The 21,389-nt window shown below is 31.5% G+C and overlaps 1 protein-coding gene across 1 annotated transcript; it reads left to right on the top strand.

Annotated features, from left to right (window-relative positions):
• The first annotated feature begins 14,464 nt into the window (after positions 1-14,464).
• On the top strand, positions 14,465-17,672 carry LOC114415469 (reticulon-like protein B12). The gene is made up of 4 exons (XM_028380167.1): positions 14,465-15,028; positions 15,319-15,499; positions 16,639-16,850; positions 16,975-17,672. The coding sequence occupies exons 1-4, from the start codon at positions 14,962-14,964 to the stop codon at positions 17,142-17,144; spliced, it is 630 nt and encodes a 209-aa protein (XP_028235968.1). The 5' UTR covers positions 14,465-14,961; the 3' UTR covers positions 17,145-17,672.
• The last annotated feature ends 3,717 nt before the right edge of the window (positions 17,673-21,389 follow it).

The raw sequence follows: 21,389 nt of genomic DNA, 5'->3' as shown, positions 1-21,389 counted from the left end.
TTCCTCTGGCACAGAAATATTCCATCTTCTCCTTACTTTACTTCTAGACCCAAGAAATATTGAAGCAGTCCCAAGTTTGTCATCTCAAATTGCTCCATCATTGATGCTTTGAACTCATTTAGCAGCTTCTGAGAGGAGTTAAAGTAGATGATGTCGTCGACATAAAGACAGACAACAATGAATCCATTCAAGCCTTCCTTTTTCACATAGAGAGTTGGTTCATTCTCACTTCTCTCAAATTGATTTTGAAGAAAGAATGAGTCAATCTTGGTGTACCAGGCTCTTGGAGCCTGTTTTAGTCCATAAAGTTCCTTTTACAGCTTGTAAACCTTTCCTTCTTCACCATCTTTGACAAAGCCAAGAGGTTGCTCAACAAAAACTTTTTCTTGTAAGTCTCCATTGAGAAATGCGGATTTTACATCCAGCTGAAACACATCAAATTTCCATTGAGCGGCCAAAGCTAATACCACTCTCGCAGTTTCAAATCTTGCCACTGGTGAGAATGTCTCCTCAAAATCGATTCCTTCTTTTTGTGCATACCCTTTTGCCACCAACATGGCTTTGTGCTTCTGAATACTCCCATTTGTATTGAACTTAGTTTTGAATACCCACTTAAGTCCAATAACATTCTTCTCTTCGGGAAGATCAACCAATTTCCAAGTCTCATTCTTTTAAATGGACTTGATTTCCTCCTTCATTGCATCTTGCCATTCAACTTCATCTTTAGCTTCATCAAAACTGGTTGGATTTGCTGCCATCAGTGCAAAGTCATAGTTTGCATACAAGTCAGCAAGAGTCATGTATCTTCTTGGTGCAGAATCATTCGATGAACTTGATAATGAAGGACTTGAAGAAGATGATGAGCTGTGATTTGAAGATAATGGTGATGTAGGACGACTTGGAGACTGCTGATCATTTGTTGGCACAATTGAGTCCTCCCCTGAACTATCAGTCCCAACTATTTTCTGTTGAATATTGTCACAACTTTCTCTTTGCTCCCAATTCCAACCTGCATTCTCATCAAACACAACGTTCCTACTGACCATAATCTTGCCAGTAAGAGGGTTATACAGTCTATATGCCTTGGATTGAGCAGCATAGCCAATGAATACACATTTCACAGATTTATCATCTAGTTTAGATCTCAAATCCACCAAAGCATAAGTTGTACAACCGAAAACTCTTAAATGACTTACAGATGGTTTTTTTCCTCTCCATGCTTCAAATGGTGTCATATTCATGACTGCCTTTGTAGGAGAGACATTGAGGATGTACACTACAGTAGCTACAGCTTCACACCAGAAGTTGTTTGGTACACCTCTAGCTTTGAGCATGGTTCTTGTCATCTCTACAACAGTCTTGTTCTTTCTCTCAGCTACTCCATTTTGCTCTGGAGTATATGGTGCAGTCAATTCTCTTCTTATTCCTTGCTCCTCACAAAATGTGATGAATTCATTTGACAAAAATTCACCACCACGATCTGTTCTTAAGGCTTTCACACATAAACCAAATTGTTTCTCAACCATAGCCTTAAAAATCTTAAAGTTTTCAAAGGCTTCAGACTTAGCCTTTAGAAAGTAGACCCAACTCATTCTACTGTAGTCATTAGTTATGAGCAAGAAATACTTACTTCCACCAAGAGAAACTGTCTGCATTGGTCCACAGAGATCAGTATGCAGCAGCTCTAAACTTTCACTTGCTCTACAAGCTCTGCCACTAGGAAATGATCCTTTTGACTGCTTTCAATATAAGCATCCTTCATACAACTCAAGGTCACCAATTTTAGGCAATCTTTGCACCATGTCTTTGGAACTCAGAAGCTTCAGTCCCTGCATATTCAAATGACCATACCTCAGATGCAACAGCTTGGCATCATCATCTCCTTTAACTGTCAGTGCTTTGCTCACACTGCCAGATAAATCAAGAGGGAACATTTTGTTTCTTCCCATAACAATCTTTACAACAACTTCTTTGGATTTCTTATCACAGATCAAACAGAAATCATTCTCAAACAGTACTGAATATCTAGAATTGAGTAATTGACCCACACTCAGCAAATTGTGAGCCAAATTTGGCACATGCTACACATCATATAAGAGCTTAGCGTTTCCTTGCTCAGTTTTGATCGCAATTGTGGCTCTTCCTTCCACTTCAAGTTGCTTTGCTTCTCCAAGCCTCACCTTGCTCTTTAAAGATTCATTTAGTTCTTTGAACATAGACTTGGCACTTGACATATGGTTGGAGCGCCCACTGTTAACATACCACACGCCACCTCCTGCATCATTGTCAGCTGCACTTTGTGCTAAGAACAACTTTTGCTCATTCTCTACAAAATTGGACTTTTGATCACCCTTTTGTTCATCCTCCTGCTTCTTCCAGCAGCTAGCTTCTTTATGGCCTGGCTTCTTGCAATAGTAAGTGGACCTTTATATGATTTCTCTTTTCCTTCCTTATTTTGTCCTCTTCCACGGCCCCTTCCTCTTGAGCCAGCTCTTCCTCTACCTCTTCCACTTAATTGCCATGTCTTTTCCTTGTTTGAGGATTCTCCTTTCACATGGAATGCCTTCTCTTCCTTCTTCTCACCATTTCTATTGACCCTCTCCACATGAGCTTGCAAGGATCCCATGAGTTCATCAAAGGTGTAATCTGCCATGTCCTTTGACTCTTTAATAGTCGCTACAACATGATCATATTTGCTTGTGAGACTTCTCAGAACTTTTCCAACCACATGCTCATTGGTCATTGTTTCTCCATATGACCACATTTGTTGTACCACGGTGGATACACGTGACAAGTATTCTTGGACAGATTCTTTGTCCGTCATTAGAGCTGTTTCAAACTCTCTCCTTAGTGATTACAGCCTCACTGTAATCACCTTCTTGTCACCTAGATACTCTTTCTTTAGAGTATCCCACGCCATCTTGGATGTGGTTGCTGAGGCAATTCTGGGAAAGATTTCATCATCCAAGGCCTGTTGTATCATAAACAATGCCTTGGAATCTTTCTTTCTCTTCTCTCTCAATTGCTGATCAGGTTCTAGAGGTTGAGCATCTTCAAATCCATCTTCAACAAAACCCCACAGTTCTTGAGACTTGAATAATGTTTTCATTTTCAAGCTCCAAAACTGATAATTTATGCCTTTAAAGATAGGTAATTGTGAAGTGGCGATTCCGGATCCGTTGTTCTGCATTATGAACAACCTTTTCTCTAACCCGTGTTTACCCTTGTGTTTAAGTGCTCTCTCTTCTCACTCAACAATTCCCTGGATATGAACCCGAATAATTAGTTAGCTTTGATACCAAATGTTAGATTTCAGAGGAAGAAGATCACAAAACTGAATGACAGAATAATGAGAGAGAGCTGAACTTTCTTCTTGATTAAAATGCTGAACAATACAATGTTTAAATACTAAAAAACTTGGGTAACAATCTCCACTAACCACGTCTAACAATCCTACGTTAGTGGTGCTAACAATAACTTAAAAACAGAAACTAAAATTTGCTCCTAACAAATAGCCAAAAAACCAGCAACAGACTTTTGACAAAGTCTTCCAACAAAGTAGCCAATTTTCTCTGACTTTTATTCAGCTTCTCACGTGCACATATGAGCTTGAATTATGTTGCAACACATGACAGGATGTGTAGACTCTATGAGTGATGGGATCAATTCAGTGGTAAGCGTATTGTGATGGTGAATAACCTATGAACAGACAAGGTTTTGACTGGGGTTGGAGTTTGTTTATGGTGTAGGGGCGTAGCCATGGGAAATATAAGCATCCAAATGAGTGTGAGTGAAGTGGGTTGGTTTGGGTGTTGTGAAGGACTTCATGTGGGGATTTCATGTATAGGATTGGTGCAGGAAGACAATTGATAAGGTAAGTGGCAGTGGTAAAGAACCAGTAGTTAGGTGGTAATTATGCATGGTGTAGGATGGCACGATCTATTTCGACTGTATGTCTATGGCAACATTAAGTTTAGGGGGTGAGTGGGGTTGTGAAGTGAGATATGCCATGTTGGTTTAAGTAAGTTTTTAGTTTGAGGAATTTGCCTTCATTATCATAGTAAAGAGATACAAGGGGAGTATAAAAAAAATTACTACCAAATTTTTGAACTGAGAAAATATGATTGAGATATCTGATTTATTTTTCAATGGGTACAACCAAACATATTTTGAAAAGTGATCAAGAAGTACAAAGTAATACAAAAAAAAAAAACATCTAAGGACCTAACTGAGGCTGGTCCCCAAACGTCAATATAGACAAGTTCAAAAGGCTTTTTGCCGCTTAGACTCGAATTTAAGAAGGGGAATTTGTGACTCTTGGAACTGTTGCATGAGACGCATAAGGCATGAGAGCTCTCTTTTATTTATGCAAAGAAGTCAGATGTCTAAGAATAAGATGAGAGAGGTGGCCAAGGATGTGATGCCATGGAGGGGTGGACGATGATGTGGAGACTAGTGCCTAGTGCTTTTGGCTTGAGGATGGGTGGTGGTATGTGGTAGAGGCCATGTTTATGTAGCACCTTGAGAAGAGACACCATTGTCTTCTAGTCTTTCAACCGAGAAATGGTTAGAGAAAATTTCAATCGAGACATTTTTAGTTTTACATAAAGATGAAACAAATAACAATCTTTGTGAAATGTTGGGAACATGTAAAACTATTTGTAATTGAAGTGGATTTGATGTGGTTGAAATAACAGTGTTACCAGTGTATGTTATGGGAAGGGTTGTATCGTCACCAACGATGAGCTGATCTTGCCCATGGTATGAATTTGCTAAGTGCATATTGTCTAGGTCATTCGTGAGATGGTGGGTTGCACCAAAATCCATGATCCACTTGGTTGGCATTTGTTGAGTCGTTGCGCAAGCATGATGTGTTGTGGGCTCCATATTTCTCTTGGAGTAGCCATGTAGCTTGAAGCATACCTTGGTCGTGTGGCCAGGCTTGTCAAAGTCTTGGCAAAACACCTTTCAAGTGGAGTTTTGGGACTAGATTTGTTGTTATACAAGGAGGGTCCATGATTTTGAGTGTAAGATTTTTTATTTTATTTTACAGAATTTCTTACCCTTATGTGCAGCATGTGCAGTTGCAAAAGGTGCAAGGTCAGCGTTGATTTCATCTCTCTTGAGATAATTCTCAAAGTCAGAGAGGTGATAATGAAGTTAATCAAATCCAATAGGTTTTTCACGTGTTCTAAAGGCAACGAAGACCTCCTAGTATTCAACACCAAATATATTGATAGTGTGGATGACCAAGTCCTCATTATCTAGCGGAGAGTTGATGATCACAAGTTTATCTGGTAGAGATTTGATGACATGGAGATGCTCATCCATGGAGTGAGTGCCCTTCGAGTAGCGAGTGAGTCACTTGTTGAGATTCATGATTCTAGCATGTGTCTTGTTGGCATGCCTTTTGCTAAGGGTGTCCCATGCTTGCTTGGATGTCTGAACGTTGTCGAGCATGGTGATCACATTTTGATCAACCGATGATATGATTGCATGGATGATTAGTTGATCCTGGTGTTTCCAGTACGTGTAATCAGAGTGAGAGGGTTAGGCACGAGTTGGTGCCATCAACAAAGCCGATTAAGTCATACCACACGAGGAGGGCATTGATTTGACTGTGATCATTGAGCTTGACAGTGGCATGGTTGTTGAGTGCAACAGCTAATTGGGAATCTGAAACTGGGATTGAGGAAGTTGAGGATCGATTCAATGTTATGCAAAAGTTGTTGATAGAGGTACAGACTCTTCTTATATAGACTAGTTTGTTACAACTGAATACAATTGATAAAATGTAATTTTAACTAAAAAGATAAAGACTGATCTGAATAATAGGAACTCGTAACAAAATTAGCTCTGTGCTTATCTAATATAGTGTGTAAAGATTACTTGATTTAGTAATCTTAGGTAGATATTACATTATTGTAAGGCCTGAAAAGAATACGTTATAAGTTGTTGTGGTTAGTGAAATACTTCTTGTAGAAGAGACTTAATTTGTGAAAGCTGGGAGAGATTCAGTGTTAAAAAATACATAGTTTAGTAATATCGAGTTAAGATTATGATATTGTAAGGCTTGAAGATGCTCTAAAAAATATTTGTAAATTGTTTTGGTTTGTTAAAATCATTCAAGTAGAAGGGATTAAATGTTGCTCTTAGTTTGAGAGTGAACCAACATAAAATATGCAGTGTGACATTCTATATTCTATCCTTCTTTCACCTTCTATCCTTCTTCCACCAACATAAAACTCACATACACACAAACCCCTTCTTCTCTTGTATATCTTGTTTATTTCAATATTTTTTTTTATTGAAAATACATTAATGTTAAATAAAAAATTTAATAATTATTACAAGAGTAAATACATACCTACATATAAAAATATATACATAGATTCATTTATTCATATATATATATATATATATATATATATATATATATATATATATATATATATGAATATATGTGTTCGCGCGAGTGCGTGCATGCATGCATACATACATATGACATTATTAAAGTTTCACACCTTATCTTTAGTTTGAATTTATTAATATCCTACACACAAAAATTTAGACAAAAAATTGATCTTTATTCCCTTTTAATACGTTTATATTAAGGATATGATTTACTCTTCTAAAAAAAACATTTATATAATGTTTCTCACTAATCTCTATTGCCAAAACTTAATTATGTCTCTCCTCTTATCATAAGTCAGAAGCCAATTAACTAGCATAAAACGAAGTACTGGCCAATGAAACTATGGGTTGGTTGAATAAAATCATAGTGTTGATAAGGGTGCTGTAATGCTGATCGATGTGGAAAATTTTTAGGGGGTTTCAAATGTTGTCATTTGAGGAGTTTGACAAAATCTATTTGAAAATAAGAACCAATGCTTAATTAAGTTTTTCATACCTGGAAAATAGGTCGTTTTTAAATTACTAACTAACATTCATTTTTTTCAACTAAAAAATTTTATGTTTCAATTTACTACATGTCGTTAATTAATTCTCTTTTGTTAAGTGATGACGTGAGAGATAAAATGTTATGCCATGATGCCTAATCACTAACATTTCATTGTGATGTTATCATCTTCAATGACGTGTCAATGAGTAATCATGATGAGTGACACTCTATTTGTCGCGTCATCACTTAACGGAAGGGGACTAACGATAGGTAGTAAACAAAATTTCTTCAAGTAGTTATTTGACAAAAAAATAAATTTTTAGGTACTAATATGAAAACTGTCTATTTTCCAAATATAAAAAACCAATCTGAAAAATAATTTTTTAGTTAACAAATGATAAGGAAGAGTTTTATGAAAATAAATAATTTACTTTTAGATAAAATAATAAATGATAAATTTTATTATTTTATTGAAAATAAAAATAAAAATGGTAATCGTAAATTTAAGTTATGTTTAAAAGAAAATCTTATAAGTCAATAAGAAAAAATCGTTTCTCAAAAACTTTTACTTTATCAAATAAATTTGTTAACCAACTGTCAAAAACTAAAAACTAATTAAAATAACTTCATTAACATATATGTAATTTACTTTTATATAGAGTTAATAAACTTTATCCTATTCAATTTTTTAAGATAATTCATCATTCAAAATAAGAAATACATTAAATTAATAAGATATTTTTTTATTGGTAGGAATAAAAAAACTCTATTTGAAATTTACAATAACTCACCTATCAATTTATCATGTTTAACCGGCTGAACTATATTGATAAGATAATATTAAAGGTAAAATTAAAGAATTAAGATGCTTACATATAATATTTGGACAAAGCTAAAAAAGAATCTAACAAGATCAAATGGTGGGATATATATTTTGGGTCAAGAGAATAGTGAAGGAAGAATGAGGAAAGACATACCATATTACATGCGTACATTGATCATAGACCGCAAAACACAAATTATATATGATTTAAATATGTTTTTCATACCTAAAAAATATGTCATTTTCATATTACTACCTAACATTCATTTTCTTTTTTCAATAAAGTACTTGAAAAATTTTATGTTTTAATTTACTACCTATCGTTAGTTCCTTTTCGTTAAGTGATGATGTGACAGACGGAGTGTCACGTCATTACGCCTAATCACTGACACCTTATTATCATTTCAATGAAGGAAATGACATGACAACAAGGTGTCAATGATAAGGCGTGATCACATGATACTCCATTTGTCATGACATCACTTAATGGAATGAGACTAACAACACACAGTATATTGAAATATAATTTTTTTTTCCATGTATTTGGTTGAAAAAAAAATGAATGTTAGATAGTAATCTAAAAATGACCTATTTTTTAGGTACGAAAAACATTTTTAAATGTATATATTTATTTACACCTTTTATTACAACTTTTTTTTTTTGTAGAGGTAGAAAAGAAAAAACAAAACCAATAACAAAATAAATTATAAACAAATAAATAAATGTTGTGATATAGTTGATTAGTCTATTTAGTGATATATTAAACCTAAATAAAAATTGTAATATGAAATATTTTAGGTAGGTTAACAAACAAGCTAGACTTTTTTTTTTTAAAAAAAAAAAGACAACTTGTCTTATAAATAAAAGATAGCACAAAATACCTATAATCTCATCTCATATAAGTATTAAATAAAATATAAATTGTGTATTAGGCATTAAAATATAATTTATTTATTTATTTTTTAAGGGAAAATATTATTTATTTAAACAAATATTTGATTCTTTTTTATATTTATATTATTCAAAATATCGTTTATAAATTCTAAATATTATAAAACAATAAATTTATTTTTAATTACAATAAAAATAAAATAATTATATTATTTTATTATTTAATTCATAAATTAAAAATCATTTTAATTTAATATCAATTAAATCATTTTAAAAATTTATAACTAAATATATGCCGCGTGCATAGCATGGGTTAAAGTTAAACACTATCTAAAACAGAAACAGAAAAAATGAAATTGTTGAGTATGCCTATTTCTGATTGCATAAAATGTTATATAAATGCTAAAGAATTTTCATAAGAATATAAATTTAAAATTTATTCTTACCCAAATTGATTTTTTTTTAATGTAATGGGCAAAAGCCCAAAAGAACAAACAGACTACACTAGATCATTTATAGCCGAAACATCAGTTGATAACATAAGCATCACAAAGTGATTTTATCCCTCAACAAATTTAAACTTATACGAATAAATTTATATGGAAAAAATCTCACAATTTTGTTGAAAAAATAATAAAAAATTATAACTATTTTTAAAATAATGTATGCAAAATGATGATCTACAAATGAATAAATTTCTCCCTTTTAAAGTCATTGTAATATTCTAAAAAATACTTAATAAAATTTAATAATCACACTAAATCAACATGTTATCAAATAATGGCAAATCATATGTGAGAGTAATTAATAAGATATTTATTTTGTTACAGTTGAAACATAAAATATAAAAAATTTAATACCTTTTCATTTATTCAACAATGTATGCTAATAGTGAATTATTTTATTTTATTTTTATGAGATATATTTAGACAAAATAAATAATATTTGATAAAGTGGATAATGGTTGCAACATACATAAAAAAAAATTGATAATGTTTGTCACATACATAAAAAAATCTATTTTTTATATAGAAATTAATAATAACAAAAAAAAATTATTTATTATTTTATTTAATGAGATATATTTATATAAATTAATTTTTGTTATGCATGTGCATAATAATTGCAATGTACATAAACTCTAAAAAGTTTATAATGATTGTCATATACATGTAATTTGTTCTAAAACAAAATTATAGACAAATTTCAAGACAAAATAAAGTAGAAAATTAAATTATAATAAAATAATGTTTTCATAAATAATAAAATGTAATTTAAAAATTTGTGTTAATTTTTTTATACATAATTATCATATTTTTGTTATTTTCTAATTACATAAATGATATATTAATATAATAGGCATAAATAAAAAAATTCTGCTTCCTTTTTAAACTTTGAGAAAAAGTGGGAAGCTTTTTTCCATAACAAGGAATACCACTGATTTGTTAAATTTTATTAAAAATTATTAATTTTGGTGGATTTTTATTTCTCATTTAATTCTCTCTTTATTAAGAAGTAAGATGTAACTAACAAGAAAATACCAGGATTAATTTTTAATAAATTTTAGTTAATCATAAAAAAGTGTTTGAAAATATTACTAGCATTAATTCCTCCTGAGCTGAGTCACTAATTACAATCTCAAATTAAATAACAATATTTAATTTGTCATGGAAGGTCATGGAAAGAAAATCACTGAAAGTCTTAAATTGTATTATTGGGGTTCATAAAATTGGAAAAAGGAAAAAAAATATTGGTTAAATTAATCCGTAAATTTTGAATTATTTGATAAGTTTTAATTAAGAATTTGAACTATTTTTTTTAATTGGATCCTCAAACTTGTATAGTTGTATTTGTTTTTTAATTAGGTCTCATCTAGGACTTAATTTAAAACAAATACAAGTTTGGGAACCAAATTAAAAAAGAATTAATGACCTATTTAAAAATAACAAATTATTCAATGAATTAATTAAAAATTATCAAATCTCTACTATCATATGTGCAGGACGGGCAGTATTCTCACCTATTCAGGTTGTGAATACTGATTCAGAACTTATCCAATTGCAAAAGTGACAATAATAACCCGCAGCCATGAGAATATTAAACTCCATATATTTATTAATTTTTAATTAGGTCTCTAAATTCTTTTTTTTACACTTTTGATTTCTGAACTTGTATTTGTTGTGACCTAATTAAAAAAACAAAAAATTTAAGGATCCAATTGAAGAAGAAAAAATAATTCAAAAACCTAATTAAAAATTAAAAATTCTCAAATAATTCTAGACCTACAAATTAATTCAACCTAAAATATACACTGTGCCGTGATAACCCATGCGTAGCACACACTAAGGATAAAACAACCCCAACCAAAATTTCCGTTTCTTGAGATTTTAAAGATGACATTTGATTTATATTTTTAACAAAATTAATTTTGATAAAAAATTTAAATGATTGAACATAATTAAATTGTGTGTTAAAATTATTTTTATGGCTAAATAATAATTTTTGTTCCCTCTTTAATTCTTGATTTATGATTTTGATCTCCTTAATTTTTTTTATAATTTTAATCTTCAAATTATAAAAAAAAAATTAATTTTTGTCTGATTTTCAAATTCACATACGTTAATTTTTTATTTTTTATTTTAATTAATTAAATTATTATTTAAATGGTAAGCCTTAATTTTCACCTCATCACAATATTAACCCATCATTAATCGACCGTTAAGTTAAGCGAGTGAACTAAAATTACAATTTCACTTAATTTTAATAACACATTTTAAATTAAAATATATATTATGACATGTAAAATTAATTTGAGTCCTGCTATTTAGTGCAAATAAAGAAAAGAAAAAAAACCTCACGAATCCGGTACGAATACTCATGCACATTTTTATTAGTTAATTGGAAGTTAGAAAAGGAAAAAAATAGATTAATGTGTTTGATGAAAAACATGGTGAATGTTTCGTATATTTTTCGTCTATTATTTTTTTTTACTAAAGTATTACCCAATTAATTTTTAGTGCAAACTAAACAGACACCAAGCCACTTAATTGCTGTCATTTCTTTTTCGTCGTGATACCAACATTCGGTTGGGGTGGGTGCAAATGCCCAAAGGACGTGTGAGCCTTACCTAAAATGAGGAAAATGCAAAACAGGTTGATTTAAACCAAAAATCACAGTTGCGAAGGCAGGTCACCTTTATAGCTTAATATGACAGGATTTTTTTTTTTGTTTTTTTTTTTGTGTGTGTGAATATTTAATATATACAGGATGATTACAAGATTACAGATTTATTATTTTTATTTTTAAGATTACACTACTTGTATTATATAAAAAAATTAAACTCTTCAGAGTATATTTAGTATACGTATAATTAAAAAGAGTATCATATTAGTATCCTTTGGAGGATAAGAAGGAACTCAAAATGGATTCTTTTACATATATAGAATGGAATAAAGGTCAACGTATATCCAAATTTTGCCCACCCAACAACATTCACTCCAAAACATGATTAACTATATCTATGAATAGGTGAACTATCTCTCACAATCTATGATTACTATTAACTACTTGTGAGATAAAGTTTATCATTATTAAACATTTCAATAACTCATACCATTATTAACCACTTGTAAGGTAAATTTAACTATTGTTAGATATTTTAATAACTTTATGATACTATTAACCACATATCCTTAATTGTATATAATTGCGTTTATTTATTTTTAACCACTTCCAAGGCAATATTAATTATATTTATGCATGACATATGACGGTGAATAACCATATGACACTATATGAAGGGTAGAAATAAATCAAATAGGCTACTAGTGGCTTATGAGCTCAGCTAAACTAACTTATATACTAAAATACCTAGACTTGAATTTTTTAAAAAGTTTATTTAAGTAAAAAGTCAAACTTTAAACTTTTAAAAAAAACCTATTAAACTTTGATAGGTTGTCCCATTTATGTACATAGAAGATATTATATTATTATATAGTATATACATAATTCTATAATATATATTTATATATATAATATTACATACAATAACAGAAAAAGTTATATAATTATTAATAGATTTATTTAGATTGATAGGTCTAACAATTTTTTTTAAGTCTTATCACAAATAAACTTTTAAATAGACTTTCAGGTCACATTATATTTTTATGCATGATAGATCAAACCTTAAAAAAAAAACTTATGACAAATAATAGGACTTTGATTTTTTGGTAACTGTTATTTACACACCACTCTTTACTGGTATACTTTACATTTGTATTTTTTGTTTCAAAAATATCCATTTTCCCAAAAAGTAGTTTCCTAAAGTGTTCAAACTTTAACACATTCTTAAAAGTTGTTTTCGAAAGACATTTTCAAAAAAAGAATGGGGCGACGAAGGAGGAGGATTGGAGTAGTGGAAGTGGTTGGTGGGAGAATTCACGCTAGTGAAAAGAAGGGTTATAGAGGGTGATGTTGGAGATGTAGAGGTGGTTGTTGCAGGATATTAGGACCATGAAGGGGTGGGTGAGCTTGAGGGTTTTGTTGAGGGCTTGGAGATTCCTATTCCTATAACTTCTTCCATATTCTCATAATTTCAATTTTTAACATGGTTTCTTTTGAAGAAATCAGCAGCAAAGTGACCTTATAACGCATAACAAGCACAAAGCAAATAAAAGACAATTGGTGTCCTATTCATTTTTTTTTTATTGTTGATTTTCAGGAAATACTTTCCCAAATGTGTTAAAATTTTAACACTTCCCATAACCCCTTTCCAGAAAAAAGGATATTTTGAAGAAAACAAATATAAATAAAGGGTATGTTAGTAAATATGAGAGATATAAATAATAATTGCCTTCCATTTTCAATAACTTCATAAAAAATATTAATTACATATAAATAATTGATAATTATATGCAATTGTATTCATTTACTTTTTCTAATAAGTTGTTACACAAAATTAACCAACTTTATACAAGTAAGCGGGTGAAAAATGTCAGCAGTAAGATAATAAGTATACTCTAATTGTGCACGTTTGGATAGATAATTCAACCGAACAAATCAATTATTTAATGAATTTAAATTACCAACGTAATTTATTAAGTTGTTTGCAGAATTTGAATTCACGTCATTCTATAGAAAATTGTAATTACCTAAAAATGTGGGAATTCAAATTACACCTAAACAAGGGAATTTGAAATTTTTCTCTCACCTCTCCAAGCAACTCTTCTCTCTCTCTGACCTCACTCCTACCTGCAGTTAGGAACTATGCTTGCAAATGTATTTGTTATAGTGTTGTGAAAGACTTGTTTGTTTAATTTTCAGTAACGTTAATCAATTTGATGATGTTCTATTTATCCCTTTTGAGTTTCATATATATACTTAACTTTGAATAACATTATAATTGCTTTAACAATTTGGCTTGAGAAAATATGTTCTAATAAAGATTCAAAATTGTTTAATCTAATTATTATTTTTTTATGTTTTTAATTATTAAATATTAAAAAAAATAATTATTAAATTTATTTTGAATATTTAAATATTTTAAAAATGACTAATATTTATTTGTATTCAATATTAAAATTTTAATTTTTAAATAAATATTTAAAAGTAAAAATTTAAATTTGATTGAAATTGAATTATTTTATTATAAAAAATTAAAATATAAAAAATTAAATTACTTCATCCAAAAAAATTAGAAAATAAAAAAAATTTAAATCTAAACATTAAAATGATATGTATTTAAATTTTTTAAAAATTTTCAAATCTTCTATCTAAGGCAAGAGAATTAAAAAAAAAAAAAAAAGCTGTAAGAAGAAAGACAAGAGTATCTACAGTTAACAGGACAAAAGATTCGTTTGACACGGATTGGGTGGGCGGCGAACACGGAAGACGGTAAAATCAAAGGACGGTGGCTTACAGTGGAACATGAGATCAACCATAGCCTTTGTTCATTAATTTTTTCTCTTTCTTTTCTCATTTGTATTTTTGTGTAGTGTTGTGTTGGGCATTGGGTAGTAGGATATGAGAGGTGCACTGTTATGTGAGCCTCAAAAGCAAAGAGTGGCACTGCACTTTTAGGCTGTAATCTGAGACATCCAACCCCATCTTTCAAAAACCCATCATCCTTACAAATATACACATAGTTCAGGGTCCGCTATCACATTAAAATTATAAAAAGTGAGATAGATAGGTAAGGTGAAAAATTGAATAAGACCATAAAAGTTCGACATAGTTGGTGTTCACTGCTTTTTCTCTTTTTTCCCGTGGATCATCCCAAAGCTCTCTGCTTTTTGGTGGCACAGATCCCTTGCTGGGTTTAAGTTCCTCACTTTGGATTCTCCCCCAAATGGGTTCCTTTGATCGATTGTTTAACCGCCAAAGAGGTCTTCATGAGATCCTTGGTGGTGGTCAAGGTATGCCATTTTTTTCTCTCTCTTAGTTTTGATTAAATTTCTCAGCTTTATGGGTGATTTGTTTTGATCACTGTATCGCAATCTTTTCTTTCTGTCTCCTTGGTGTTGTTTGTTTATGTTCATTTTGGTACTATTTTTAACAGTGGAACTGTGCCTGCGCATATTTGTTTTAGTTTTTTATTTGCTTTTAGTATCAATGGTAAAAGGGTCAGAATCAGAAGAACAGAATGGATTTGTAATTGATCATGATCTTTGAGTTTTTGCTGAATCAATGCCATGCTTCAATGCAGTTGCAGATTTAATTCTGTGGAGGCGTAAGAACCTTACTGTGGGGATATTGTTGGTCACACTAGGTGTTTGGGTTGTGTTTGAGAGATCTGGTTATACTCTTCTGTCTCTTATTTCTAATGTTCTCCTTCTCCTCATTGTCATTCTCTTTCTTTGGGCCAAATCAGCAGATATTCTCAACAGGTAATACTTTATGCAAATTAGATTTTTAATACACTTTGGATCTTCTTGTCTGTGCTATTTTGAACTATGAATGCGTTAGAATTTTGAAGCGTTTATAGAACATTAATGCTTCAAATTCTGATTATTTGTTCTAATCTGGATTTGTTGTGTATTTATAGTGTTCTTTTTAATTTATATAGTCCAAGGCTCTTTGTTAGAAAGATAAATGCCGGTATGATTAAGTGGCTGAATTTGTTTAACGTGTATATTATAACTTAGCTGCTGTAGTTTTTAGAAGTAAGAAGAATTGTTTGAAAACTTGATGGTGCACTATGGTGATGTATGTTTGTTTAGACTAAAATGTGTATAACACATGTATGCTAATGTTCAGAATTTACTTTTCTTGTACATTAAAGGGATAACAGTTTATCAGCAGCTGCAAATGTGCCTATTGAAACCAATTTTTAATTATCATTAATTGTTCTTGAGAGCCCTGAGTTTTGGTGCTGTTCTTGAGGGAGATTTTGTGATAAATTTGATTCATTAAATCTAGAGTTACGGTTGCAAGTTTTGATCCAATAAGATACTTCTGTTGGAGAAGTTTGCTCATGTTGTGGATTTATTGCATGTTTTGAACCTGAGTGATGGAAGGTACATCTTTAATGTTTGATCAGTGCACTGATGAAATTGAGCCTTGTCCTTAGTTTTGACAGCTGTTTGTAATGCAGAGGATGTAATGCCTACTATTTTAGTGTCCTGATCTTACATCCATTTAGTTACAGTTCATTTTGGTGCTGAAATGGGATAGATACCTTATTTGTGAAGAAAAAAAAAAATACTCCTTAAACTAATAACATCCAGTTAACAATATACTGGCTACACGTGGGTGAGTTGGCTTGATGGAAATATCTAATGTAGTCAATCATTTCAAAGTCTAGGTTGGTTCATTATACTTCATGATTTTGTGGAAGTTTTGCTTCTTGATTGATACCTTTCCTTGAATAACATGTTGTAGTTTAGGCACCTCACAGTATTCATCATTCTTAACATGTTATCATGTTCAGTAATTTGCATCTGTAAATTTTCAGTAGTGGTTAATGGTTTATGGTGTTTCAACAAAATGTATAAAACAAGTTAAACTGTTAATTTTCTTTTGACAGACCTGCTCCACCTCTACCACAGCTGCGTCTCTCAGAGGAAATGGCAAATGAAGCGAAGACTTTTATCTGCACAAGAGTTAATGATCTGTTGTCAGTTTCTCAAGATATTGCTCTCGGAAAAGACTCGAGGCTGTTTCTCAAAGTAGCTGCATACCTCTGGTTAATTTCTATTATTGGTGGCTTAACTGATTTCCTTACCCTGGCATACACCAGTAAGTTTCTGAGCATCATGTGATTGAAATAGATTCAAACCACTCAATTGATTAGTTTCCAGTTTTTGAAAATTAAGTAGCAAATTAATAGAAATGAATTTGTTGTGGTTTGGTTATGTGGCAGGTCTTCTTTTGGTTCTTACAGTACCAGCAATCTATGAAAGATATGAAGATTACATAGATATGTATATCTTGAAGGGTTACAGAAAATTATGCCTATTGCATGTTAAAATAAATGAGGGATATGTCAGCAAAGTCCACAACTGGATTCTGGAGAAGAAAAAGCTAAGCTGAGTTTGTGTTTTTCGCATTCATTTTGATAAGTTCTCTTATTATTCTTCTAAAGTATTTCTTACAGGATCACTGGTGAGATTGTAATTGTGAGTTTGAGGGACAACAATAGTGATCTTCTCCCCCCAAAAATGAGTGTCTTCCTTTTTGCATTTTCCATCTTCAATGATGGATCCCTTTTTTGGTACATAATGATGAAACTCTTACGTTGGACTGGTTCATGTAGTCCACTAAGTATTTAAGATTTCTTCTTAGGTTAACAAAGAAAAAATATAGGTGTCACTACCTATACACAATATAAAATGTGTTTGCCAAGTATTTGTACATGTAAATAATATAGGTACAATTATTATTACATATGTAGAGCTGTGCAGATTCGCATGAGTTATTCACTTCAATTCAACAATTTAGCACACCAACTAATGTTTCTTTCCACTTCTCTAAAAGTGGTCTTTGTAACTTTTTCCTTGGAGAAGTTGTTGCTGTATAATGCAAGTCATTTCAATGTTATAAGTACTATTTATATGCCTACGATGTTCACTATGTTCTAAATGTGTGTATAAATTAGCTTCTTTATTCTTAATCCGAAAATTAAGTAACTTCTTAAGGATGCACCTAGTTCTAGCAAGTGCATTTGGCATCTACTTTAACAATTTTTGTAGCCTCGACATCAGCAAAGAATGGAGGAAAATGTAATTAAAAGAATCAATCTAAGGCTTACAATATAAAATAAAATCGATGTAATTAAATACATGAAAGGAAGCGTGGATTCTTTCATACTTTTACCAGAAACACTAGAGTATTACACAGAAGAAATTTCGTTTACTTCTCAAGCCATAGAATTTGTTATGAAATTGAGAAAAATCAAATTCAGGTCTTCCTAAGACATTTTATCAATTTAATTCCTGAAAGAAAAATTTAATCAATTTCTTAAAACTAAACAAAGCTAATATTTTTGTCCCTACAAATGTTTATAGGTAGCGGTGTTAAGTTCATCGGTAAGAGTTGACATATTGTTTGTGCTAGTAAAAAAAAATGTGTTCGTTTGTCATTAAATCATTTGTCCTTGATAAATATTTGTATTTTGTGTTTAGTTCATAATAAAGTTTTCCTTCGGATCGGGTCCCTAATACTTAAAATTTTTTGTTTTAAGTCCCTGCCGTTAGTCCGAAATCGTTATCTACCTATGTGATCATTAACTGGACACATAAGATTGTGATGTGTGGTGTCAGGTCGAAATAAATGCACACGTAAGCTATCGACGTGTTTGCTGACGTGTGACATTATATTTTAATTTTATTAAAATGTAACAAAAAACTATTTAGGGTTTTGGGCAATGCCAAAATGTTTTCGTTTGTTGTGTCTGTTGTGTCTTCTTCTCACACCAAGTTTCAATTGCGACAAAGAAGATGAGTATGACGGTCTGAGATTTGCACCACTACACCTTTGTATAGTTTTGGGTTATTTTGTATAGTGTTTCGCACGGTCCAGAGAAGAGAACGACATCCATGGGAGCCTCTTATTCGTCATTTGGGTCCAATTATGTTCGTTGTTTGTGCAACAAGTCGGGGATTCAACTAACATCTTGAACCAAGAAGCATCTTGACAAGATATTTTGACAATGAGTTGAGTGGAATGTAAGAAAAGTTTACTTTTGACATATTTGGTTTCTGGTATATTTTTGTTTGCGTTGTGTTTTTGTGGTCTATTTTGTTGATTTTTGGTGTGTGTTTCAGCTTCTTCTTCATCATTTGTGTTTTGTCTCTGTTGTATAATGTGTAGGAAGATATGAGGTGTAAATTTTGGGTTTGGGATGACAATTTGGCGAGATAGTTAAACCAAGGTTGTACGCGTTTTTTGGAGGTTAATCCTTATCTATCACAAGTGGAGTAGTTGAAGTAGAATCTTATAGCAGTTGAAGAGAAACTTACCTCTCGTGAGGATACAATTCGTGTGTATGATGAACAAATACAGGAATTGAAAAAGATGGTTGCAAAAGAAAAGGCTCATTGTCAAGGATATGCCACTAGAGTTGAAGAGCTACAAAAAAAATTAGCAAAGCAACAGATGAAGACAAACATTCAGAAAAAAAAATATGAAGGTCTTAAGGTGCATTGTGGTCTTCCTTTCGGGTTTGCTGTGTGATGTCACAGTTGCATTTGCAATTAAGTATATCATGTAATTTGTTGCTGTTTTGTTTTTTGAGATGTAGTGATTGAAATTGTGTTGTGATCAAGTTTAAGGTTCTGGGTTTGGTGTTTAGTTAAGCTTAACCAAACCAACCCTTTATGTCATTTAAAATTTTTAATTACTTTCATTCTTCATAGACCAAACAAAAAAAATATTGTATTCTTCGCTAAATATGGTTTATAAATAATAAAAGACTAAAATATGTTTGTGATCTCTAATAAATATTTGAATTTTGTGTTTGTTCCTTAATAAAAAAATTTCTCTGTTTTTGCTCCCTAAAAAAATTATTTTTTTTCCTTGACACCTTTTTTAGTCTTTGATAAGTTAGTAAATTTTGTATTTTCTTCTTATAAAAATTCATTTGTTATTATTCCCTTTGAAAAAGACTAATAACAAATTAAAACAATTTATCAGGGAACAAATCTAAAATTCGCTAATTTATAAGGGACTAAAAAAAGTGTCAATGGCCAAAAACAAAATTTTTACTTTACTATGGACTCAATGCAAAGAATTTTTTTTATTAATGAGCTATTTTGTCAGGTATTTATTAGAGATTGAAAACATATTTTAGCCTTAATAAAATGGAACTTTAAAATATTGGTTATTCGGTATGCATTTTCAATTCTCCTTCTTTTATTGCCATGTGATTTTTTTCTATATACTTTTTGTTGGTTTATAAGATAGATGACCAGTTTTGTCCTTACTGAAAGATGCATCATGGGTTAAAGGAGGAGGATGTTTATAAACTCTCCTCGGCTTCTACTCCTAAGTGATATAGGACTTTGTGGCATACTTGAACAAGCCCCCAATCGAGACTATGGGGCATGAGTGGTGGTCTGGCCCCACGATGGGTGCCAATGTTTCTGATCTCAAATCCTTTGTTAGGATCATCTCATCCGAGGAATTATCCACTTTAGTGTTTTATGGTCTACCATAGTTTTGTCCTTACTAAAAGGCACTTAGGTGGATAAGAGAGGAGGATGTTTATAAAATTTTATTGGCCTTGACTTCTAAGCAATGTGGAATTTTATCACATAAGGGAACAAGTCTATTATGAAAATGATGTAAATAACTTTGTGTAGCAAGTCTCAATGAATTGCACATACTATGTTGCAATTCTGCAGAAGTGTCGTCATATGTTGGTAAATTCACACAATACTTTACTTGTTTGTTCATATCAAGAGGAAAGCAAATTGTGTAACACATAGGCTATCTAGATTAGCTTTTACTACTTCTGAAAGATATTGGGTGGAGGATGTTACATACCATATTAGTTTTGATGTACAACATGACATTCAGACAATTTTGGATCCTGTTTCTCCTACTACTAGAAAATATACTTTTAACATTGCTAAAATAACATTGATTTTATAGAAAACTTATGTACGTGAAAACGCATTGGCATAATCGCAAATAACGTGACTTCATTAACATCATTTTTTGGAAAAATCGATGTTAACGTGACTTCTTTAACATCGCTTTTTTAGAAATCGATGTTAACGTGACTACGTTAACATCAATTTTTCCAAAAACTGATGTTAACTTGACTTCGTTAACATAAGTTTTTGGAAAAAACAAACGTTGTGTTATCCTATTTATAATATTTTTTGCGCTTCTCGCACTCACTCTGACTCTAACTCTCTTTGTTCGCTGTGCTTCAGTCTTACTCTCACTCTCACCCTTCAACCTCGCGATAGTCCTTTCCCTCACAACTCTGACTCACCACCATCACTCACGAAGGTGCTCCCCAGTGTACTTCTGCGATCCCGTCATTGCCCCACCTGTGTTCTGCTGCGACGTCATCATCGTTTCGTCTTCTCCATACCTCGCGACTTGAAGCCTTATTTGGTTTTGTGGCTTGTTCCCTCGCGACTTCCTCCCCAGGTTAGTACCTGAAAATGTGCTCTCTAAGCAACACCTTTGCTTTGTGTCTGAAAATATGCTCTCTAACAATGTGTTGATTGACCTTGATGGTATTGCTTTAACCATGAACATTGTTTCAATATTATAATATTCAACTCTGGTTGACCTTGGCCCTTTATATATAAGAACCTTTGA

Source organism: Glycine soja, chromosome 1 (genome assembly GCF_004193775.1).
Source record: "Glycine soja cultivar W05 chromosome 1, ASM419377v2, whole genome shotgun sequence".
In the NCBI taxonomy this organism is placed as follows: domain Eukaryota; kingdom Viridiplantae; phylum Streptophyta; class Magnoliopsida; order Fabales; family Fabaceae; genus Glycine; species Glycine soja.
Note: the sequence above shows the minus strand (reverse complement) of the source record. Positions and strands in the feature narration are given on the sequence as shown.